Genomic DNA, 25,931 nt, shown 5'->3' on the forward strand with positions numbered 1-25,931 from the left:
TGAAGACAACCAAAAAAAACGGCGGATGTTTTTTTGTGGAAACACGCACACACACTTATGGTTGTGGACCATGATTCTGAGGCTTCATTAAGCGGGGGAGACTGAAGTGACCACCGCATATCCATACCGCCCGCTACGTTTTGGTGAACAGCTTCTTTTCAAGGAACTGAATTTCAGGAGCTCCCAGCTCTTTGAGCAAAGTGGGACCTCATTATCGAATGACACACGGCAAGGCCCGAGAACACATTGGAGAGCGGTGCACACATGTTCGCAACGGCAGTGCACCATCCTCCAGTAACGCCGCAGCCAAGCCCAAAGCCGCTCCACGTTAATCAACAGGGACCAGTACACGGACGAGGGAGTTGAAAAACCACGATGGCAGCGGCACTCTGTCCTTAAAGCTGGGAGTAAGGACTTGAGACGCATAAGGAAGAGTTTTACAATGGTAGGGGGGTTAATTGTCATATTGCTGCGGATCAGTGTTCCTTTGGTTTTGCAATGCGACATCGTCGCCTGGTTGTTTCTGTGGGTGGAGTCTTCGCGGTATATCGCTGCTGAAGCTTCGTCGACTGGCTTCACATTCCGTACCGATGCACGTTAACGCTATTCGGTAAATGCGAAAGCATCGCTATTATGGCTTTAATGCTGAGGGCGAGTCTTTGCGGTGAGCACAACCTGCGGAAGCGGTGGACACTCGAGACAGGTGGAGACTTCAAACATATTCTAACACTTTCTGTAAATGATGACAAACTCGGGAGACGGAGGTCGTGCAGCCTGGAAACAAATAAAGAGCATTACCATATTCTCTCAATTAAGACGCACTTACCCGCCCCACCTCCACCACCGAGCTGTATTTTTTAAGTAAACATTGGAAGTGCATCTTATAATCTGGTAGGCTTGCATGCCTGCGCATGACCAGATTTTTTATAGCTTTATTGACACCGAGGACACCTTGACACCAAGGTGCATCTTATAATCCAGAGTATGCGGTGTTACACACATTTGATTTCGAAACAGCGATCATGCCCTTTTGCCGTCTCAACATCCCCTATTGCATGTTTATTACTCTTTAGGTAGAATTCAAGCAAACCATCAACCACCGATCTTTATATAACCAAGCGAGAACCCAGCAGGTTTCCCCACCTCCTGTGTAACGGAGAGATGGGAGACTAGAGTAGTCCAGACCATTTTGCCCATCTCCATCCATCCCTCCACGGGCAGATAAAACCAGCACCACTTCATTGGGAAGTCAAGAGTGTCTGCTTTATGGAGAAACTGGTTCCCGTCACAGGAATGTGGAGTTTACACCACTAGCTCACAGCACTGCTCACCCCGATGAGCACCGCTGGAACGAGCATGGAGGCAGATTGACTTCTTTCTCAAATGATCAAATTTGAGAGTCCGACTATAACGGTGGCACATACTGACCAACTTAATGAGCTCTCACATCCATTTCCGTTGAATCAGAAAAGCCCCACCGAGTCTCAGGACTCGTGGTGAGGAGGATGTCACTTTGAGGTATTAGCCAAATTCCTCTCCACGTGCGTTCGAGCAAAAGGGAGAAACCAGAGTGCCCAGGGGAAAAACCCACAAAACGAGAGAATGCTCAAACATTGCCGGGCAGACTTCCCGTCGACAAAAGAAACCCACCTGACATCCCTGCAAGCACCACCTTGTTTACCCTGCAGGTGGGCGACTTATACAAATCATAGCACCACCTCTGCCCGATCCACCAACCCCATCTCCAAGTGTTTATCGCCACATTGACCCGGATTGTTTAAGTCTCAGTGCTTGAATGAGCACCAGATAGCGTTCACCTCCCACTGCTGGCTGTAACTGCTGGGCCAGTATTCATTTTATCGACCCCAGAGCGATGATGGGGCCGAGACGACTCCCAAAGGAGAATTTGAACTTGTGACCATTCACTCGGGAACTCTGCCACAGCGGCACCTGGTCTAACCTGATATTACTACCGCTGGTTAATTGTATTAATATTCTCAGTGGTCTATTTTCATCTGATCACGTGCCACTGTGTCATACAGCACCCAGAGTTTGACTTGACTCAGAATCATCATCATCATCATCCCTGGGGAACTGAGCCCTATTTCGTGTGAAGAGAACAGCACTCGCTGAGTGCAGAAATTGACCCCCCATAAAAAAGAAAAAGGGTGAAATTCCCGCCAACGGCTCCAACTGTGATGAACGCTGCCCCCCACCATCCCCACCAACTTTATTAAACCAAGGAGATGCTTCGACATGTTTCAGTCTCTCCCGCACTTCAAATGGCCGCTGCCCACACATGGTGGAGCCCAGTCTCTCTCTCGCCATCGTCAGCACCGTCGCCATCGCCATCGTCCAGGTCCACGTCGAGGTCCCCGTTGGCCCCGTCGGGCGTGCGCGCTGCCCGCAGGCCGTGCCACTTCTTGACGTGCTTCTCCAGCGTGGCGTAAACGCCAAATGGCATCTGGCAGACGTGGCAGCGGTGCACGTCGCGACCCACCTGCCCGTGTGTCTTCATGTGCCGCGTCAGCTTGCTCGACTGTGCGCACGCGTAGCCGCACAGCTGGCAGCGGTAGGGTCGCTCGCCCGTGTGGCTGCGCCGGTGCACAGTCAGGTTGCTCCCGTTGCGGAAGCGTTTGCCGCAGAACTCGCACGCGTTGGTGCCCGTGCCGGCGTCCTCTACGCCGCCCGCTCTTCTCGCCGCGCCATTTTTCCGGACGCAGCCCCCGCCATCGTTGTCTTCGTCGTCGTCTTCGTCGCCGTCTTCCGCGTCGTCGTTGTTCAAGCCTCGCTCGCCGCGTTGATGCAGGGGATGGAGGAGGAAGCCCGGGCTCGCCGCGCTCTGGCTCCCGGACTCTCCCGCAAGCCGGCTGCCGCTGCCGGCCGTGTCCGAGGAGCTGGGCTCCGACGAGGGCGTGCGAGGAGGGGACGTGGAGCCGCCCCACGCCGCCACTGCCACCGCCGCTACCGCAGACGCGTTCTCCCGAGAGCTTCCCGATGACGTGCTGCCCATCGCCCTGTTGCCACTAAATGGAACCCGGCCACCCATCGCGCTCATTCCCCCGAATGGAACTCTGTCACCGATCCCTCCGCCGGAGTCAAACGACTCCCCGCTGCTCAGCTGCTGCACGGCGACGTAGCTCGCGAGCCACTGCGAGTAGATGTTGCCGTCCACGCGATGGGAGTCGACGAGCGGCAACTCGTCGGGCTCCCGCTTCACGCTATTGGCAGTCGGGCAGGTGGAGGACAGGTCGAGAGGGAGGCTGGCGTGCTGCTCGTTCCCTCCATCGGTGGCCCCCGCGTGGGAGTGGTCACGGGCCGTCTCACGGAGAGCGGTCGTCGTCGTGTCCCCCCGGGGCCTCCCGGCAGGTGGCCCAATTTCCCTGCTCCTGCCGGGGGCCGAGAGGCAGTACGACGCCATCTGCCTGTTCAGCTTGAGCAGCACCTCGTTGAGCGCGGCCTGCGGGCCGCCGTCGTCCCCTTCCTCGCCGCTCGCCCGTGCGCCTCGCCCGGCCGCTCGACCTGCGCTGCCTCGCCCGCTGCCGAGGGCCAACGGCGGCTCTTCCGGCACGGACATGTCGCTGCGGTACAGCGCCGCCACGGAGCGCAGGGCGCTGCTCGCGCTGGATAGAGCAACTCCGGGGCTTCGGGCACCGAGACCGCCGCCGCACCGCGGGTCGGGGGAGCAGGCCATCCCCCTGCTGCCGTCCGCACGCTCCCTCTCCTCCAGCGCCGTGGCCCAGGCCGAGCGGCGCGAGCTCTGGGACGTTGAGAAGGGCGCGGGGTTCCCCGTGGGCTCGGGCGTCCCGCAAGAGCGCGAGGTCGACGTCGACGACGCCGACTCGCGGCCGATGGCCACGACGAATGGAGAGGATGGAGGCGGTGGGAAGACGCCGGCGCCGGGTTTTGCCGGAGGCGCCGTGCTGGAGAGGTGCGGGGCGGCACGTCCGGCACCGAGCGGTCGCTCCGTCGGCGCCATCGGCGGCGTCGCCGTCGTCGTTGCAAAGGGAGCATTGTTGCCGGCGAGCTCGCGCAGCCGCCGTGAGAAATCCAAGCTGCATAGGAAGTCCGCCGCGGTCGCCTTCTCGTCCCACGAGGCGGCCGCCGTCATCGCCGCCAGCTCTGGTGGGGACGTGCGGCCAGCGGAGAACGGGTGAGGAGGAGGAGGGGGAGATGGCGGCGGCGGCGGCTGTCGTGCCCGTGGAGCGGCGAACACGGGCGAGGTGCCGTCGCGGGGCCGGGGCGTCTGCGCGTGGGACAGCGCCGCCCTGAGCCAGGGCTCCACGAGCAGCCCGAAGGCGCTCACTCCACTTCCGTCCACGTGGGCTGGGGGGGCGGCCGTCCTGCGATCGGGCAGCGGGGCGTCCGCCGATCCGCTCGGTGAGCGGGAGCTGCCCTCGGGGCTGGAGGGCGGCGCCAGCGTCGTGAAGGAGCCGCCCTCGATGTAGATGCCGAGGCGGTGCGTGTGCTGCGCATGCTGCAGCAGCGACCAGGCCGTGGGGAAACGCGCGCGGCACGAGCGGCACACGAAGGCACTCGGCTCTGGGGCTGCGCAGAAAGAGGGAGAAACAAACGAGAGCAATTAATTCCGTAATGCTTTTCAACACGCGTGTCAAATGAAGCCGCACGACGAGACGACTTCATGCACAGCGGTCTCACAAGGAAGCGAGGTGTGCGGCATCTGACGGCTCTCTTTTTTTATCTACAAGTTCTTGGGGAACTATTTTATCAATTCGGCTGGTTTACAAAAGGTTAAAACCCTAATGGCAACAAAACAATAAAGAAAAATTTAATTTATACTGTGAACACCACCCACCCCCCACCCCCGGTTCCGGTTACAGACGCACGAATGGACAAAGCTGATGCATTTGTGCTTTCAACCTGAAGTTGGTAAGGGCAGGAAGTAGAAAAGGCGACATTTAAAAGGAAATTACACCAAAAAAACCATAGAAGTGTGGCGATTCAATTGTTCGCAGAGAGCAATCCAGCTTCTCCTCATGCCAGACAACGACTCTGGGAAGATAACGACACAGGGATGTGTTGGCAATTTTCGGATGAATCTGAAATATTTAGAAAATGGGCCTAGATACCAAAACTTCGGATCACAATTTTTTTTATTTTTGTTTCGGTGGCTAAACTGTAAAGGGCGTTCATGCACTAGAATCAAACGCACATGTTTAGTTTTCACACGCGAATAGTATGTCTAGCAGAAAACTACATTTAAGTACTTACATTAAATCTGGTTCTCATTTATGGTCACTGAGACGCTCTGGATAATGTACTAATCAACTCCATCCCTGTGACGGGCACCCAAAAACTGATTATAATTTTAATATTTTAATGTTATTAATACGAGTTTCTGAGTGCCTAACAGGGGGATGGAGTACTTAGTACCTTATCCAAAGCATCACCACCATGTGAGAAAACCAAACTTGTCGTTGAGGATCTGGATGAGAGCATCGGCTCACTGCCCCCGAGAACCCCGTTTTGTTCGCGGGCTGCGGAAGGATTCCTCCCAGGAAAATCAAACAGAGCCGGTATAAAGGGAACGACGGCGCACATCTGGACAGACGCGAGTGGGCGATTCCACGGCATGTGAATACGATGAACAACGCAGGCCCTGTTAAGATACGGCAACGGAGTGGGCCTTGTTATAGATATCGCACCCAGCCTGCTGCGTGGGACCACACAATCTTTAAACCACCCCCTCCCTCCCAAATAATGATAGCTGTCAACCCACACGGTTTACCCGTATTCTTGTACAGGGAAATTGAGTTTTCAGGTCCATACGGCAAACAGACGTTTCAATACAGGCAACAAAAAAATGTTTTGTCTATTTGTTTGTGTTTCTCCCTTGTGATGGGACTTTGTCGGATTAACGATGAGAATTGTAAGGGCACGGGGTTACCAATAAGATCTGAATTGGTCTGTAATATGGTAGGCAGCACTGATAAGGGGTTAACAGGTATGAATAATGCTCGTGTTACATTTCACAATTATCAGGTTCTGCGCCCTATTGCTGCGACGGCAATTCCCTGGAATTGACAGCCGAGTTTTAGGTTTGGGATTCTACTCGGAAACTGCGTTCGATCGATCGCGAGTCGTGCGTGTGAACCACAGCACAGCAGCTTGGCCGGCCACTTTTAACACCTGCGTATGAAAGAGACAGATGTCCCCCATTGAGGCAAAATAAAAAGGATCTCCTTGTATGAAGTGAAAAAAAGAGGGAGAGAATAATGCGATAATGACATGGTGTTTGTGTGTGGAGTGTCGGGTACGGTGTCTGGGCACGCTCGTCTGACAGAAGGTATGCGATTCTGAAACCATGTGTGTACGTGCACAAGTGTGTGTGTATGTGTGTACGGGGAGCGGTAGTGTAGCGGTTAGCGCGCTGTATTACAAAGCTGGCGACCCGGGTTTGATTCCTGCTCACGGCAAACACCAGTGACGATTATCTGAACCGGTCCTGGGCCTCCCCTAGGTCGACTCAGCCTCAAATGAGTACCTGGTGCGATGTGTAAACATCGCCGCTAAGGAGACAAAGGCGGCCGGGCGTGGTGTTGGCCACCCACCCCCTCGTATGGTGTGCCGGCCTTCATAGGTGCTCGCTAACAGCACTTGCCCCTACAGTCTGTTAAGGCTATATGGGGGATCTTTGTCTCTGTCTTGTTGTGTGTACACACGTGTGTGTGCAGGTATGCGTGGGGAGCTACGAATCTGGCACCCGAGTTCAGTTCCTGCTCATGGCCACAAACACCAGTGACAATTATCTGATTCGGTTCTGGCACTCCCCTAGGTTAACTCAGCCTCAAATGAGTACCTGGTGCGATGTGTAAGCATCGCCACTGGGGAAACAAAGGCGGTCGGCGTGGTGCTGCCCACCCACTCCTTCGTGTGCCGTGCCAGCCTTCATAGCCACTTGTTAACAATAGACTGTTCAGGCTATACATGGGATATTTGCCTTTCCATTGGCAGTGACCCGAGTTCGATTCCCCATAATGACCAATAACAGTCGCGAATATTTGAACCGGTCTTGGGCCTCCCCGCGGTCGACTCAGCCTTAAGTGAGCATTTGGTGTGGCACTGGAGAGACGTAAACAGCTGGGTGCTGGCCACCCACGCGCGCTTGTGCCATGCCGGCCTTTATAGGTGCTCGCTCACAGCTCTTGCCCCAATGGTCTGTGATAGGCTACACAAGGAATCTTTGTCTTTGTGTGTTCATGACCCCAGACACCTTATCCCTGGGAGTCCCGACTCAGACCTTCAGACCGCTGCCCGGTCTCACATTCAAGGACAACAAAGACAAAGATCCCCCGTATAGCCTTAACAGACTGTAGGGGCAAGTGCTGTTTGCCAGCACCTATAAAGGCCAGCACGGCACACGAGGGGGTGGGTGGCCAGCACCATGCCTGGCCGCCTTTGTCTCCCTAGTTGCGATGTTTACACATTGCACCAGGTACTCATTTAAGGCTGAGTCAACCTAGGGGAGGCCCAGGACCGGTTCAGACAATTGTCACTGGTGTTGGCCATGAGCAGGAATCGAACCCAGGTCGCCAGGTCGCCAGGTTCGTAGCGCAGCGCGCTAACTGCTACACTACCGCACACACACCCACACACACATTCGCACAAACACTCCAACACACTCAGCCTCACAGCAACACTCCCACATTTGCCCACGTGGAGACACACCCCTACACACTCACACACACCTATACACTCAGCCTCACAGATAAACAGAAAGACAAAAATCCCACGTATAGCCTGAACAGACTGTTGGGGCAAGTGCTGTTAGCGAGCACCGATGAAGTCCTGCACGGCACACGAGGGGGTGGATGGCCAACACCACGCCTGGCCGCCTTTGTCTCCCAAGTGGTGATGTTTACATGCCACACCAGGGAGTCAGACACAGACACACATACACAGGTACATACAAACCCAGGCAGGCACAATGGCCTTGCAATCCAGGGGTTGTCAGATCGATTCCATCTCCAGACACGGCAGTTGAAGCAACAGGGGGCCAGTTCTCAAATCCCCCCCCACCCCATGCCCCCCAGCCCCAGCAGGGTAATCCACAGATAGTCAACGAGCGTGATGGAGCAAAGTGTCGGTTCACCCACCTCGTCCAACACACATGGCTAGCATAGAGGAGTAGAGTACCTTTAGAGCAGTGGTTCTTCACTTTTACCGCAGCCTGCACCCCCCCCCCCTCGCTTGAGTTGTCAGAAAGGGCACCCCGCACCCCCAGGGAGTGCATGCACCTCAGGTAAAGAACCACTGCTTTACAGAGCGGAGGGCCCTTCTGCCTAAAAAGTGGCGTGAGCAAGCAATTGCAAGGCTGCCCCTTTACCTCGTATTACACAACCACACGCACACACGCGCACACACTGACTCACATACACACACACACACACCCAGACTCACATACACACACAGACACACACACACACCCAGACTCACATACACACACACACCCAGACTCACATACACACACAGACACACACACACACCCAGACTCACATACACACACAGACACACACACACGCACACACGTGCACACACTGACTCACATACACACACTCGGCACGTATATGGGTAGAAACACAAATAATGACAACGACCCCCGCACCTCCGATAAGTGCGGTTGACTACGTATGGTACGGTAGAAGTTCAACATACAGTACATACATTTAATAGACTATTGGGGCAATTGATGTTAGTGGCCACCTATTAAGGCCGATACGAGGGGGTGGGTGGCCAGCACCATGCCCGGTCGCCTTTGTCTTCCGAGGGGATGTTTATATATCGCACCAGGTACTCATTTGAGGATGAGTCGACCTAGGGGAGGCCCAGGACCAGTTCAGATAATCATCACTTGTGTTGGCCGTGAGCGGGAATGGAACTCGGTTCACCGGGTTCGTAGCAGTGCGCTAACTACTGCGCCACCGCTCTCCCTATTCACACACACACAAGCACACAAATACCCACGTGCACTGCTACACAAATAATACGTACGCACTTCACGATCAAGATGTCATCACGGCCAGAGCCGTTGAGGCCACCTCCGCACCACCGCACCTCGCCAGTGCATTCTGCCCTCCACCAGATCGCTTGGCGGCTACACAGTCGACACCGGGTGACCTCCACAACCGGCCCTGACAGTCTCCCACCATATCCTCCTAGATCCTGCCGACCACTCCAATGCCCGTCTCAGTAACTGTCCCTCCTCCATCCCGCACGCGTGTCCGGCCCAGCGCCGCCGTCTTTGCCAAAGCGTATCCTACAACGCTCCCCCCCCCTGCCATGTTCTCTTTCGGACATTCTGCATTGCTAATCCAGTCTTTCCACGAAATTCCAAGCATCGGTGGAAGAAGAAATCTCTAATGTGAGAAAACCTAAGAGTAAGAATAGCAGTTGTCCAAAGAAACTGGTCGCAGCCATGGAATTGTGGAATTGCCCCACCACACTGATCAATTAAGTCATAAGTTCGCTAGACATTTCCCCCTCTTGCTCACCCAGATAAATATCCCACAAGTAAAATTTTGAAAAACTACAGGGTTAAGTGTCTTTGTTGGGCAGCTGTTAAGGACTGGCATGGCACACATGTTGTCAGCAGCACCGCTCATGGCTGGCTGCCTTTGTTTCTTGAGCACTCATGCTTTCACATGACAGGGCCTGGTACCCAGTCTGCCTAGGGGAGGCTGAGGGCCGCTTCAGATAACCACTCGTGCACCTTGCCCAGGAATTTAACCCAAACGGCTGCGCCACCCATGCCACACATGCGCTCGTACACAAAGACAAAGATCCCCCGTAATGCCTTCACAGACTGTAGGGGCAAGTGCTGTTAGCAAGCACCTATAAAGGCCAGAACAGCACACGAGGGGGTGGGTGGCCAGCACCATGCCCGACCGCCTTTGTCTCCCCAGTGGCGATGTTTACACACCATACCAGGTACTCATTGGAGGCTGAGTCGACCTAGGGGAGGCCCAAGACCGGTTCAGATAATCGTCGCTGGTGTTGGCCGTGAGTGGGAATCTATCTCGGGCCGCTGGGTTCGTAGCGCAGCGCGCTAACCGCCACACTACCGCTCGTACACACACACACATACTCACAAACACACACACTCGCATATACACTCACACGTGCCCACACATGCTCACACATGCTCACACACACAAAGATCCCAGTGTAGCCTTTAACAGACTGTTGAGACAAGGGCAGTTAGCGAGCACCTATAAAGGCCAGAACGGCACACGAGGTGGGTCGTTGGTCAGCACCATTCCTGGGTGTCTCCCCAGCGCTGATGTGTACTCACTGCACTCGGTACAGTACTCATTCAAAGCTGAGCCAACCTAGGGGAGGTCCACTAGAGAGGTCCGGTTCAAATATATGCGCACGGCATTGGGAATCGAACTTGATGAAGTGGTGAAGTGGTCAGTGCACTAACCACTGCGCTACCGCACTCCACACACCTCCACGCTCACATACACGTACAAAGCAAAGACAAAGATCCCCCATATAGCATTAACAGACTGTAGGGGCATGTGCTATTAGCGAGCACCTATGAAGACCGGAACGGTACACGTGGGGGTTGGGTAGCCAACACCACCCCCGACCGCCTTTGTCTCCCTAGTGGTAATATTTACACACCACATCAGGTACTCATTTGCGACTGAGTCGACCTAGGGGAGGCCCAGGACCGGTTCAGATAATCGTCACTGGTGTTGGCCATGAGCGAGAATCGACCTCGGATCACTGGGTTGGTAGCGCAGCGTAGCGCTAACTGCTCCCCACATACAAAGACACACACTCACAGCACAGACTCGCAAATCATTTGACACAATTTCTTCCTCATTGTCATGGACGTCTCAGTGGTTCGTGGAATGTGCTCTGAACTCAGTGACCCGACTCTCATTCCCAGCCACGGCGGTCATCAGCAGTGCGTGACATGTGAACCGGTCCTGGGCTCCTCCCCTCCCGTCCCCTTCAATAGGGGTGGATCCCCTTCGAGTCCCCGAAAACTGGTATTTTATTGATATCTCCCGGAGAAAATTCGATGAATGTGCTTGTTTTTCGTCATTCATGTAGTGGGGGCCCCATTTTAAAAGCTCGAAATTTCAGGACCGCTGCCATCCCCCTGAACCCACCTTGGAAGGTTTCTCGACTCGCCCTCTACCTTTCACCGACCCAACCCACACCGACCGGCACGGTGAAGTATGTCCAAACAGCACCCACGACCGGCACGGGGAGGAGGCCTTGATCCAGGTGCGGTTTGATAAAGAGCTGTAAATCATTATTACTCTTATTACGTCTCATATAAAATATGACATTGCTCAACCCCACGTGCCCCAACGACCCACAGAGCAGTGGTCGCAAAACAGGCAGAAATGCGAAAACTCGCCAGAACCAGTTCATTCCGGTTCCTCCCCCATCACCTGGCCATTATGGGGGCGATGGTGGTGGGCAGGATAGGGGGCGGGGGGCACGGGGACGGGTCGGGGGACCGGTTAGGGGGCAGCTGGACACCAGCCAAGTGCCGCCAAAGCGAAGCCAGGGAAGTACGCGGGCCCTGTCCTGGTTTGTTCAAGCACGCGCGTGTTGGCGCAGCGGAGAGCGCAAGTGGTGAAGATGGCATTCGTCTCGGCCAGCAAACCCATAACACCTGGGTCCGTCTGTTCCGCGACCTCATGCCGGCGGGCCTTCGACACTTTGCTCGGCCGCAGAGTGCACCCTAGCCTGGCACGAGTGATATGGTGATGTCACCGTCACTCGGCGGAGGTTGGCGGCTGGTTTTTACGTGTGTACGTGCGGGGAGCGGCCCTGCAGCGGTTAGTGCGCTGCGCTACAAACCCAGCGACCTGAGTTCGATTCCCACCAACGCCCAACACCCAACACCACTGACCGGTCCTGGGCCTCCCCCTAAGTCGACTCAGCCTCAAATGAGTATCTGGTGCGGTGTGTAAACACCGCCACTCGGGAGACAAAGGCAGCCTGGCGTGGTGCTGGCCACCCACCTCCTTGTGGGCCGTGCCAGCCTCATAGATTATCGCTAACAGGAATTGCCCCAAGTCTGTTAAGGCTCTACGGGAGATCTTTGTCTCACATGTGTACTGGCCTCAACAGGTGCTCGCGAACAGTGCCTGCCCACACCAGTCCATTACGTTAAACCGAAGACCTTTGTATTGTGCGTGGGAGTGAGGAGTGGTGGCACGGTGGTTTGCGCACCGCACTCCAAGCCTGGCGGCCCAGATTCAATTCCCATCCACGCAACGGCATCATTAGCAGCAAGTGGTACGTGAACCTGCCATAAGCATCCACTAGATTGATTCAGCCTTAAATGAGTACCCGGCGTAGCGTGTGCATAAACATCAGCAGTGAGGAGACCAAGGTGGCCAGGTGCCATGGCTGATCACACCATTTCCCCGCAGTACCGTTCTGGCCTTAATAGGTGTTCGCAAACAGCACTTGGATTGCCAGCCAACCATGCGCATCATCACCACCACCGATGGTGAATGGCATCTGAACCCAGCCTCATTTGCGTCACTCGCGCACGCACATGCGCGCAAAAAAACGTAATCTCACACACACGCACACATAAAAACGAAGACCAAGATGCCACGTTTTAACTTCATGGACGGTATGTACTATTAGCGAGCACCTATTTAGGCCGGCTTGGCACGTGAGGCCGTGGATTGTCCATAACCATGCCCCTGCTGCTTTTGTCTCGCCAGTGCTGACGCTGACACTGCAACGATGACCCGCCCCCCCCCCTACGTCCCACACCCAGCAATTAAAACAACTAGACACATTTGTCAATAACACTGTATCCCTAAAATAAAAAAATATATATCAATCGGCGAACGTGTAGGTAACAGCCCTTTTTCATAGCCCAAAATAAAAAACAGAAATTCAAGCAGCTGCCATAGACTCAATTGTATTCTCTCTTGTTTCGGCTCTCGTGTGTATTTATATTGGGTTGTTTGTTTGTCTCATTGGATAATATTAAACGTAATTAAATAACTTGTAAATAAATTTGCATGAATTGGAAATAATACAGTTTTCCGCGCATCACTCGAAGCACGCATCATGAACGCAACGATTGATTACAATCAGCAAATCGATGCATTTAACGATGTTAAATGCCAACCAAGTACTCATTTTGTGGCTAAGTCAACCTAAAGGAGGTCCAGAACATTTCTGACATTACTTGCTACTGACGTTGCCCATAGTCAGGATTCGAACTCAGGTCACTAGGAATGTAGCGCAGAACCACAGCACTACTGCGCCATGCACTTAGACAGCCTTTAACAAACTGCTGGGGCAAGTGCTGTTAGCGAGCACCTCTTAAGGCCGGCATGGCACGGAAGGGAATGGGTGACCAGCACCACGCCTGGCAACTTTTGTCTCCCCAGTGCCGATGCTTTCACACCATACTGGGTTTTCATTTAAGGCTGAGTCAGCCTAGGGGAGGCTCAGGACCGAGTCAGATTTTCGTCACCAATGTTGGCCGTGAGCGGGAATCGAAATCGGGTCGCCGGGTTCGTAGTGCACGACGCTTACTGCTACGCCACCGCTCTCCCTGTGTATATATCAACACACACGTAGGCGACACACACACACACACACCTTAACTGTAGGTACACACACACACACAACGACACACAAACTCACTTGACACTGGCCTTTTGTGCCACAGGTTAAGAACTTGGCTAACATCCAAAAGCTTCGCTCTGTCTGTCTGTCTGGCTTAGGGGGTTTGGCTTGCCCGAGGGTCAGCCAGGTGAGGCAGCCACGGCCATCAAGCACACACGCACTCGCTCATACAAAGACAAAGATCCCCCGTGTAGCCTTAACAGACTGTTGGGGCAAGTGCTGTTAGCAAGCACCTATGATGGCCGGCACGGCACACGAAGGGGTGGGTGGCCAGCACCACGCCCGGCCACATTTGTCTCCCCAGTGTTGATGTTTACACACCGCATGGGGTGCTCACTTAAGGCTGAGTCGACCTAGGGGAGGCCCAGAAACACACTGAATTATTAATAACCACTGTTATTCGTCATGAGCGAGAATCTAACTCTGGTGGATGGGTTCGTAGCTGGCTAACCACTGCGCCACTGCTCCAACAAAAAGGTTCCCGCTATACCCTTGACAACCTGTTGGAGAGAGTGCTGTTAGCGAGCAGCACCTTTGAAGGCTGGCAGCACACGAGGGGGTGGCTGGCCAGCACTACGCCCGGCTGCCTTTGTCGCCCTAGTGGCGATGTTTACGCACCACACCAGGTACTCATGTGAGGCTGAGTCGAATTAGGGGAGGCCCATGACCGGTTCCGATAATCGTCACTGGTGTTAGCTGTGAGCGGGAATCAAACTCGGGTCGCCGGGTTCATAGTGCAGCACGCTAACCACGACACTACCGCTCCCCACTTACCACCCTCCAACAACAACAACAACCGCCATTCACCACTAAGTGGCGGTGACGTCACCACGACGCTTGTGCCAGGCTATGTGCACCTTGAGGCCACGTGAAGTGTCAAACGCCCGCTGGCAGGAGGTCACGGGGCAGACCCAGGTGCCACGGGTCGACTGACTGAGATGAGTGGCTGATGCACCACCTTTACCCCCTACTGTGCCAACTTACCACCTTCCACACCCATACACGCACACAGTCTCACACTGACACGCACACATGCTCACACTCATACACAAAGTCATGGTCAGGTGCACCATTATAACGCCCCCCCACCCCCCCCCCCAGGAGGAGTGGTCGCACAGTGGTTAGCGCACTGCGCAAATTAATCTCGCGATTGGAGTTCTATTCCTGGCCACCGTGGCTGCCAGTGGCCAGGTCATGTCTGAGCCGGTCCTGGGTCCCCCTTTCACCGAACCGCACTGACCAGCACAGCGAAGTATGGTCCAGCAACGACACTCGTGAGTGGACTGACAAAGCACTGACATTAGTTATTCGTTTCAAAGTCGCGGTGTTGTATGGTGGTGCTGGAGTGGGCAGCACCATGCATGCCTTTTTTCTTCCAAATGCCAGCAATGTTACTCATTTTAGGCCGAGTCAACCTAGGGGGAGAATGGTCTACCATGTAACGGGTTAAATCACCCTTGAGGAACACCGTTCGTCATATCGGGTCTCTGGTCAAAACCCACGAGGGATGGCTCTCAGCTCCATTGGTGGCAATGAACTAGTGGCGTAAATTCCACATGCCCATGGCAGGGGGCCAGTCTTTACACGTGACGATCATTGATGGCCTTGGTTGAAAGAGGGTGAGTGGACAAATTTCCCGCCAACCGGGATGTGAGTCGTGCGCTTCGCCCAGGTAATATCCCCAGTCGAGGACTGACCCAGGCCACCAATCATCCCCAACGGGGTTGATAAAATCACCAGCACTTTGTGAGGCGTCAAACAGGGGTCGTGCAATGGAGAGACACACATACCCAGTACAGAAATGTGGAATTTCCATTCACTGGCTCAGGGTGCCCGGCCCCACACACCGATTTGGCGCAGCTTTGCCATCGCCTCCGATGTCAAAATTACGCGGCTTGCAGCAAAACAAACGCGTCTCTCCCACTTTAAATGCAGCCCGCGTGCATCCAGGTGTTCCCGAGTCAATTGTGTTACAGTGCCTGTTTATTGCAATGGGATTACGTTGTGAAAAAATATATTTCAAAAGCTCAGCGGGCAGTGTCCCCGCGGCTTTAGCCGACGGGAGTTGGCGCATGTACGGTACGGCGATTTGTTTAACCTCCTGTGGGGTCTGCGTGTTGATGCGTTACAGAAGTCCGTTTGTCCCTCGTAGTGATATGGTGCTGTCCGCTGAGCTCACACTGAATTCACCGCTCCCCCTAACGCCCCCCCCCCGATTACAAAGCCACTCTTCACTGCGTGGGGCACTGTGCAGATTAGGAGGATTACTTTTGAAAAGCAACAAGTCTCAGATTACTGACTGCTCGAGAGTTTTAAATGTTAACGTAATGCCAACCTGCATTCGCAATTTTCAAAACAATGTAATCTGATTACTTGAGTTATTTGGCAGTAGGGTGGGCAGGTGAGGCACAATGTTGCTGCGACGTTACTGCATAATCTCAGATGAACACGAGCCATTTCACTTTAGATGACTATATTAACGCCCCTCAGGTGTTCGCACCTGATCGGCTCACAGTAATGACATCACCTTAACTCTATTTAAGACCGAAACAGGAGGACCTCTTCACAACTCAGGAAAATCGCCTGATGAAACTGGATGTAAATCACCAGCAAAACATCGTACTCAAGGTGTAAATGTTGTGGGTTTACTCTCCATTGGCACATTTTGTTCACGTGACAAACCTTACTAATTGGCTGCGTCAGGTGGTGGCGGGATTAACGAAACATTAATATTTACGCGATATAACTCATGAAACCTTTATTATGGATAATATATTGGTCGCGAAAGCCGACATGTTAAGCTGCTGTGTTTAATCCAAATTGAGTAACTTCCAGGTAATTTCTCCAGCATTGGGATGTTTGTCCAATACCAGTTACATTGTGTGTGTTTCAAGCTATAGAAAGCAACGGAAAAAAACCTGGAGGAAACACCCAGGCAGAACAGAGGGAGAACATACAAACTCTACACACTCTCACTCACACGAGACACAGACAAAGATCCTCCGTATAGCCTTAATGGACTTTAGGAGCAAGTGATATTAGCAAGCACCGGTGAAGGCCGGTAAGGCACACGAGGGGTTGGTTGGCCAGCACTATGCCCGGCCGCCTTTTTCTTCCTCGTGACAATGTTACACACCACACCAGGTACTCATTTGAGGCTGAGTCAACCTAGGAGAGGCTGAGGACCGGTTCAGATAAACATCACTGGTGTTCGCCATGACAAGGAATCGAACTCGGGTGGCCAGGTTCGTAGAGCAGCGCGCTAACGACTTCACTACTTCTCCCCACTCACACAAAAACAGCCGCCATTCGCCACTAGGTGTCGGTGACGTCACCACGGCACTTGTGCCAGGCTAAGTGCACTTTAAGGCCACGTGAAGTGTCAAACGCCCGCTGGCAGGAAGTCACGGGACAGACATAGGTTCCATGGGCTGACTGACTGAGATGACTAAGATGACTGGCTGATGCACCACCTGTGCCCCCTACTGTGCCAATTTGCTGTAATTTAGCCACCCGGCACTCCGCTCGTTGTTGCTTCTCTGCCCTCCAATATTGCTGGAGGGCGACTGCCTCCAACTGCCCAGTAACGTCCTTCAATGAGCCTCCTCCCCTCCACAGAGGCCGATCTTGACACCGCTGGTACCAGTCATCAGCAAGTCCACTCAACTCCACATCCTCTTGTACCACATCACTCCATCTCTTCTCTAGCCCGTGCCGTGCCCGTTTTGCCCCCTCTATCCGGCCGAACAAAAGCTGTTAAGGCATGCGGTGGCTGGGCATGTGGGCTCCATGACCCAGCCAACGCAGCCTTACCTGCCGGAGGAGCTCACCGATGGGACTTTGTCCAGATCTTTCAAGGATTTGTGAGCTCCTCACACAATCCAGCCTGGTTAAACCCAGAAAGGACCGTAGGCAGGCCAACCTACATGTTTCTAACCGGCAAGGATGTTCCATTAGGGGGTTCCACGTTTCATAAGCATAGAGAAGGGAGAGCATGATCGTGGCCGCGATTACTCAAAGCTTCGTGTGGAATGACAGACCAGGTAGCTTCCACACAGCGTTACGCAGCCGATGAAAAGATAATGTCGTTCGACTGATTGAGAGTGATACCTCAGCTGTCAAACCGGAGCTTGTCATAAGCACTCACACACACACGCGACTCACTATGCAGAACAGGGGGAGAACATACAAACTTCCACACACTCATGCTCACTCACTCAAACCCACACACACATTCACCCACAAAAAAACTCCTTAAAAAGGGGAAGCTATCTTGATTTGAAGCTTTCGTGACTGCATTAATCCATACTCTTTGGTTCTTTCGGTAAAGTCACGTAAGTATAAAATAAAATAAATCACTATTTTATATCATACTTACGTGACTTTACCGAAACAACCAAAGAGTAAGGGGAAGCTATGTTAAGCGGTGGTGGGGGGGGGGAGCGGTGGTGTGGCAGCTAACACAGTCGTGCTATGGATCCGGAAATCTGAGCGGCGAACAATATCTGCAGCGGTACTGGGTGGCTCCTTCACAAACCGACACTTGACCGGCGTGGTCAAGTATGGTATGGACTGATCCACCACTCTGAGACCGACATGGCATGGTGAGGCCTTCATCCAGCAGTGGGTCGGCATCGGCGTGTGTGAATCGTCTCAGGGGGCCGCATGCTAGTCAAACGGGTGCTAAGAATTATAATCAGAATCTTTATACATCCTGGAGAAATCCGAATATCTGTGAAGCTCTTTTTCACAGATGTCCAGTAGTGGCGGGTCAGAAAGTGGCAACAATAAACAATACAAAACACGATAGCAGTGCAAAGTATAGTAAAGGTAAGCAAATCAGAAAGATAAATAAAAGATATACGTTCAAATTGCATAAGTACATCAATTCACAAGCTTGAGTAAGGCAGCCAAAACAAAAGCAAGAACAGTCCCAGACAACACCAAGACAACGACACCAGTCCCTCAATAAAATTGCACATTAAAATTGAACTATCGATACCCGAGTAAGGATAAAGGTTACAAATCACATTTGCAAATGTGGTTGTACACAGCCTCTAATCTTCTGTTTCAGGATATTTTCTAGAAGGTTACGCCGACTTCTGACCTACAGGCTCCATGCGCCGTGCGATCCGTGTGGCTGCTGCCGCCCACCTCGCTTGAACGCAAGCTGCGGACACCACCACTTTCCCTTTCAATTGCTTTGCGAGTCATTTTAAACTGCGCTGGGCAAGAGTTGCAACAGAGTCGCAGCCAAGGACACGTTTACTGTGGAAAAGTGAAATCGGCTCAGGTTCCGGTTCGAGGTGGACTGTTACACACAGTGGGATCATGAGAGATGGCGGCGGCTTGCAGGGGGATGATCCAACATTGGATCGATCATGGCTGACGATGATGAATCACGGACAATACCGAGAGGTGTAAAAAACAAAATGGCAGCGATTTGATTGAAAACTGAAAAGAGGGAAATCCTGTGCGATTCCCAATTTTCAAACAACACGCAGGAATGTGGACAATAAGCACCCGGCCCCATGGGCATGATGCATTGTCGTCCTCTTGTTTAAGGTCACCATCATATCAAAGTAAAATTGAGCAAATGTGGCCGACTAGGAGCAGCAGCAGCAGTGAGACAGACAGACAACTCTGGAGCAGGTTCCTGATCACAGGAACACGTTACAATGACGTGTGGAGATATGATTACTGTATCCGACTCACATCGAAGTGACAAAATTAAATATTTAAAATTCTTCCAGGTCTCGGGGGACCCAGAGGAGTGAGTACGTGTCAGTGCCCGGTGCAGAGCTGGCACCACAGCGATCCGAGAAATAAATCCAAGCTGCCCGCACCACAGCCGTGTTCGCAAGTTCGGCGAGTTGATGGCCTCTGCCGGGTCGCCGATGGCCACACGCAAAACGCAATTTGCTGCGTTGCATTCACCCGACGAAATGCCAGCTCTGAGGACTGATAGCTTCGGTTCCACATACGCGATGACCAATCTCTGCAGGGTTACAAAAAAAAAGGCACGCTCCCCAGCGCGGCGAGCGAGCGAGAGAGAAAACGAGTAATTTATTTATTAATGTGCATGACGCATTTTGCCACATGGGCCTCTAAGTACCTTACATAAGCTCTCTAATGATATTTTGATTCCCCAGACACTCGCACCCCTTAATGGAAAGCACGGACAAATAGAAATGCCCCCTGCACCCTTTCCCAGCGCAAAGTGTAATGACAGCCAGAAGCATTTTGGCTGCCTCCCGAGTTACAGAGTCTGGCTCCTTCTGCCGAGAAGGGTTTTTGAAAAGGAGTCTCAGGACAGGCTGACGCGTGCCGATCCAGAGGATCTCATCGTAGGACAAGGTAATGGGAAAACGCCGAGGTGACAGGGGGTGGGGGGGGGGGTTCAAGTGATTTAGGGCCGTTTAATTTTTGCATGAAACTTGATTCAGTAAGCTGCAGGTATCTGATCCAGCTCGCAACGAACTGGTGCGATTTGTTCCGAGCTATCTTACACCCCCTAAGCATCCTGCAGCAGCTGCAGTTTATGAATAAGAGAGAGCAGAGGCGACGCTAAGTAGAGTGAGATAAAGCCGTCTTGGTCCGGATGAAACAGATAAATGGGTGACCATTTCAAGATCCTCTGAGGAAGGGAATGGATGCATCTCATGGATCGGTAATTTGTGGTGGTTGAGGCGTTCAGCAGAATTCGCGGATGCGCAGAACATGACACGGCTGCTGATGCATGAGCGGACGCCTGAAACCAGCGAATGCGAGCAGCGCGTACGCGTCCGCCGGAATCACACCGCCGCACGGCAGTCGCCGGCGAGATGGAACGATCACCACGGGTTTGGGACAATCGAGACACACGGAGATACACACAGAGAAAGACCCAGAGATACACACAGGGAGACACAGAGAGACAGAGGCATGGAGATATGATTGCAGACAGGTGGATGACACGAGACATAAGCTACGTGGCCACATCGCAGCTGTAAGCTGCCTGAAATCACAGGAAAGCTGCTTCCTAGCCCCAACAGAACCACTTAACAAAGTCACTGACAGCCGCACAACTGGAAATGTGGTGAACACGGCTTGACACGATCACCACGGACATCGCCACCACACACAGAGACGCCTCGGCGTCACCGCTGGCACTGACAAATATCGGCTGACATGGACGTGTTTAAATTGCCTTCAAACGGGAGTTGGTAGCTCACTTACTCACCCACCCCACTGACTCACACACCCACACACCGACTCACACCCACTCACTCATTCGCCTACTCACACACCCACTCCCTCGCACACTCGCCGACTTAACCAACCACTCAGTCACTCACCCACTCACTCACTCACCTACACACACTCATCCACCACCCACCGACTTACCCACTTACTCACCGACTAACCTAACCACTCACTCTGAACGGGAGTGGGCAGCTTATCCACTCACCCACCCACTCACACAATGACTCACCCAACCACTCACTCACAACGGCAGTGGGCAGCTCAAGAGTCAAATTCCAGACGAAGTGGAGCTACTAAAATGACACTGACGCATATGACTTTGTTGAAACACACAGACCGTGGAACATCTATTGGGCTGAGCCCTGCACTTTGGATGACCTCGCAAGGGCTACAGACCAGGCCACATCATCATCACCATCATCATCGCGTGACTGTGGTGGCAGCACAGATGAATAAGAAGACGACGAATAAGATGAATAAGTATAATTTTGTACATCTCCCTCAGTCGAAAAAGACTGTATCCATTTGATTACCCTGCCAGGGGCGGGCTGCAGGAAAGTTACCGATTGATTTCACAAGCAGGGGTTCTACCCTCGTTACCTGAAGAGATGTTCTCATCTACCCGAGGCCCAGCCCCTCGCAAAAAATTATTTAGTAATTCTTTGACGTCTTCTTCCGTGGCCATTCTCGGATGCAGCACGTCACAACGACCGCTGCCAATCTTCATCATACGACCACACGACGCCCCAAAGCGAAACTGGAATAACAGTTGGAGACACGAAGCGAAAGCTCAAAACAAGAATGTTTATGAAGCCTGGCGGCTATGGGAAGCACGGGAAATTATACAGGGGTGTTCCAAAAAAGGCCCAATAATGACTTTCTCAAAGAGTTTGCTATTCATTCGAGGGAACGTCACGAATGCTGTAAACATCTGTCAGACGGCATTCCAGGCCGCACACACACGGGGCACCCGAGAACTTCAAAGTCCATTGCACAGACTTGGATGGACCGTGCTGCCCCATCCGCCACACAGCCCACAGCTCTCACATTTCAATCCGTTTGGCACTTTTGTAGGATGGCCATTCTGAAAACGCCCCCCCCCACCCCCCCGGTCTCTTGACAAATGAAACATTTTGCCAGGACGGGATGGTGCCACGTTGGCCCAAGCGCATACGAAGAGGATGAAGACTGCGTTGCAAAAACAGCCAAATGTTCGTGACATTCCCATGAATTCCCAATGACAATTTTGCATCGCTTCAATAAAAAAAGGTACAAAGTTATCAAAACAGGCGGTACCACTTTTGGGCGAATGAGGGCAAAATGTTCGTCATTTCCAAAGCTCAGTTTAAGCCTGCATCCAAATTTTGCGGTCAGGCACCACTGTAGGCAAGGGTGCACGGCTCGTCATCAAAAGGCACAATAATCATCCCCGCGGGGTGGATAAATCGAGCATCGCCGTGCGGGAAGTCAACAAAAATATTCCAACAAACAAACAGGCGGCCACTGCTCACCGGCTTGCGATCCGGGATGCTCGAACGACGCCGTCGTCGCCAGGAGTCGAGGGGAGAAGCCGGTATGGGCAGAGGAGCCGGCGCAGGGGCCTTGGTCAGGAGGCGATAGCACCGCGCTTAGCCCGGTCGGCGCGGGAATCGAACCCGGAGCCGGGCACGCGCGGCTCTTGTGCTCGATGAAGCGCAGGATCTGCGAGAGCGGCAGCGAGAGGTGGCACAATCCGCACGTGAGCAGATCGCGCCGAGCCGCCGCGTGCCTACCCGCCTCTCCATCTCCCTCCTCCTCTTCATCTGCTCTGTCGCCGTCATCGCCATCTTCATCATCGTCGTCGTAATCGTCGTCGTCATCGTCATTGAAATCTTCTTCAGTGTCATCATCGCCCGGTTTGGATGTCGCCGTTGCGGCCGCCGATGCGAAGCGACGGCCGTTGTGAACGTGGCGATGGCCGCTGCTGCTGGGACCACCGCCATCACCACCGCCACCGTCACCACCCCGTCCCCCTCCTCCTCTTCTTCCACCCGTGTCGTCATCATCAGCATCGTCGCCTGCATCCATTCCCAAAGAAGAATACATGGCCGAGGTTTAGAATGCACACACACGAGTGCGTTCACATGTACAAATACGCTGTGTGTAGCCTGCGCAGGCTGGGGTGATCAGAACTGTCCGCGAGCAGGTGTGCACTTATGAAGGCACAGCACTGGCAAGGTGCACAAATGGATGGGTTATGCCACACCTTGGTCTCCCCAGTGCTGATGTTTACACACGACATCAGGTATTCATTTAAGGCTGAGTTGCCCTAAGGGGAATCCCAGAACCGGTTCAGATATTTGCCACACTCTTACTGGCCATGAGCGAGAATCGAGCTTGGATTGTTGGGTTTGTGGGGCAATGCGCTAACCACTGCAATCACGCCCCAAAGACAAAGATGCCTCGTATACCCTTAAAAACTGTAGGGAGCAAGTGCTGTTAGAGCACCTATGAAGGCCAGCACAGCACACGAGGGGGTGGGTGGCCAGCACTAATGGGGCAAAAGTTCTCAAGTGTCCCCGCAGCCAACCGCCCCTTCCCCCCCCGCCCGCCACACACAAACGCAGAGAGACATCGGTCCCATGTTCAGCCTGGAGACGTTGTAGCTGTGTGCGAATGTGCAGCCGCTTTAGCAATGGACTGTTGGAAGCTATGGGAGTTATCTGACCATACTTGGTGACACTGGCCAGCAGGGATTAGTGAACGCAGGGAGCATACACGGGAACATGGTACACTACAATGGAAATTTGCTGTGCTGCTAAAAATTGACATGTATAACGATAAAAAAAAACTTTTATCAGGTTTTCAGTTTCATTTATTAGGTATAGCCCTGTGAGCCATTCGGCTCTTGAATCGGGTGCAACCGCAACAAACAAAAAAACTAAAACATGAACAAGAAAACATCTTAAAGTGATTACGCGCAAACAGAAAAATCCAGGAAAAAAACAGCAAAATCTTCCAGAAAAAGCACTGTACACCAACGCTGTGTGCAAAAATCCCATTGGGATGCAAGTCAAACAACAACAACCAGAAGACAACTTCGATTAAAGCCATCAGTCTAACTCCGTACTACATCAAACAAACATGGCCAAAGCAAAAAACTTTTCGAAATCACCAAAACAAAGCCATAAAAGCAATGGAACAGTGGTCATAAGGTAAAGCCCACTGAGCGATGTAGCTCTTTTTCAGAAACGACCCAGCAACCACAAATTATAACTCAACGAAGGGGCTTATCACGTGGAAATTGATTGCAGCCAAATACTCTAAATGCGTGAAGTTGATTCTAAATGTGGAGGGAAAAACCGGAGGACCCGGAGAAAAATCCACGCGACCACGGAGAGAACAATCAAACTCCAAATATACAGGTGTCAGGGTCGGGATCGAATCCATGACTTCCTGTATACCAGGAGAGGTAGATAACATCTCACCACTGGGGTACCCCTCAGCAGCCGACCAGTCACAACGCCGGTGCTATGCATGGTAACTGCCCTTCCAGGCACTATCCAGGCTCCAACCTGCTTAGCTTTCGAGATCTGCCGAGACCGGGCGCATTCCGGGTGAGTTGGTCAGAGGCCGCGTTAAGATTTGTCACGGAAAACGAGCGTCTCCCTGCTCGTCTCCATCGGCAGCCCCAAAAGATGCAGTGGAAATTACACATTCCCAAGGCAAGGGCCAGTCTATCCATAGCACTGTTGATTTTCCCAAAAAGTCGTGCTCAACCTCCAGAGGGATTATTATGGGCTCAGCAGATAGTGCATTTTAAACATGAAGTATATAAAACATCAGTTGCAGTGGTAATCCTATTCTATCCTATTTAGAATGTATATAGCGCCCTGTCCAGGGCACTTTACAACGCAAACAGAAAGGGGCAAAAGGTGGATGAGCGGATGGGGTGGAACGGCTGTAAGTGAGGGAGGTGACGGAAGGGATGGAGGGACAGGGGCTGGGGGAAAGGAGGCACGTAATGTTGCAGCGGTAGTGAAGGAGGAATAAGGTGGAGTGTGACGGTGAATGAGGGTGACGGACGGGTGCAACGTGGATGAGAGGCAGCAAGGTATGGGGCACATGCGTGAAGTGATAAGACAGATAGGTGCTGTAGCTGGGCATGGATGAGGGTAGGTGAAGGGGAACTGGCTCCCCATCATGTCAATGTTTTCTTTTTGTGTTCAGTTTGTTGTCCTTTCCCCGCACCTCCGATTAGCACGGTTGGCTACGTACGATGCGAAAGAAGTTCAACATGCATACATAGACTCACGCAGAGACCCATAGACTCACAAAGAGACCCATAGTTTGTTAGCCTTCCCCCGCACCTCCGATTAGCATGGTTGGCTACGTACGATGCGAAAGAAGTTAAACATACATGCATACAATGTGGAATTTTCATCAATGGCTCTCCTGTAGCCCAGTAGTGTCTTTCACGAGCCTCCACCACAGAGGCCGACCTTGACAGCGCTGGTACCAGTCGTCACCAAGTCATACTGTACCACATTAGCCAATCTCTTCTCTAACATGTGCCGCACCCATTTAGCACCATCTATCCGGCCAAGCAGAAGCTGCTTGGGCATGTGGTGACTGGACATGCGGGCTACATAACCCAGCCAAGGCAGCCTCGCCTGCCAGAGCTCACTGATGGAACAGTGTCCAGATCTTTTAAGGATCGGTGAGCTTCTTACAATGTAATCTGGTTAAGAACAGGATGGATCGTAGGCAAGCAGCCTGAATATTTCAAGCCGGTGAAGGAATTTCTTTGAAGGGGTTCATGTTTTACAAACAAAGAGAAGAGAGGGCATGATTGTGGCCAGGTAGCAGCTTTGTGTGGAGTGATAGGCCAGGCAGCTTATTCGCAAAGCCGATGAAAAGATATTGCAGCTCGACTGATTCAGTGAGACCTCAGCTGCCAAACTAGAGCTGGTCATGAGTACACTGCACAAGTACAGGGAACTCATCCATCCTTTCCACAACCGCCCCATTACTTCTGGAGTACTGACGTCATAAAG

General features: G+C 52.8%; 1 protein-coding gene across 1 annotated transcript; it reads right to left on the bottom strand.

Moving 5' to 3' along the window:
- On the bottom strand, nt 1–22,980 carry LOC144937283 (uncharacterized). Its single transcript, XM_078864691.1, has 2 exons — nt 22,407–22,980; nt 1–4,548 (listed from the first exon to the last, which is right to left on the bottom strand). Exons 1-2 carry the CDS (start codon nt 22,978–22,980, stop codon nt 2,279–2,281), a joined length of 2,844 nt encoding a protein of 947 aa, XP_078720817.1. The 3' UTR covers nt 1–2,278.
- Between the last annotated feature and the right edge of the window lie 2,951 nt (nt 22,981–25,931).

Source organism: Lampetra fluviatilis, chromosome 18 (genome assembly GCF_964198595.1).
Source record: "Lampetra fluviatilis chromosome 18, kcLamFluv1.1, whole genome shotgun sequence".
Taxonomy (NCBI): Eukaryota; Metazoa; Chordata; class Hyperoartia; order Petromyzontiformes; family Petromyzontidae; genus Lampetra; species Lampetra fluviatilis.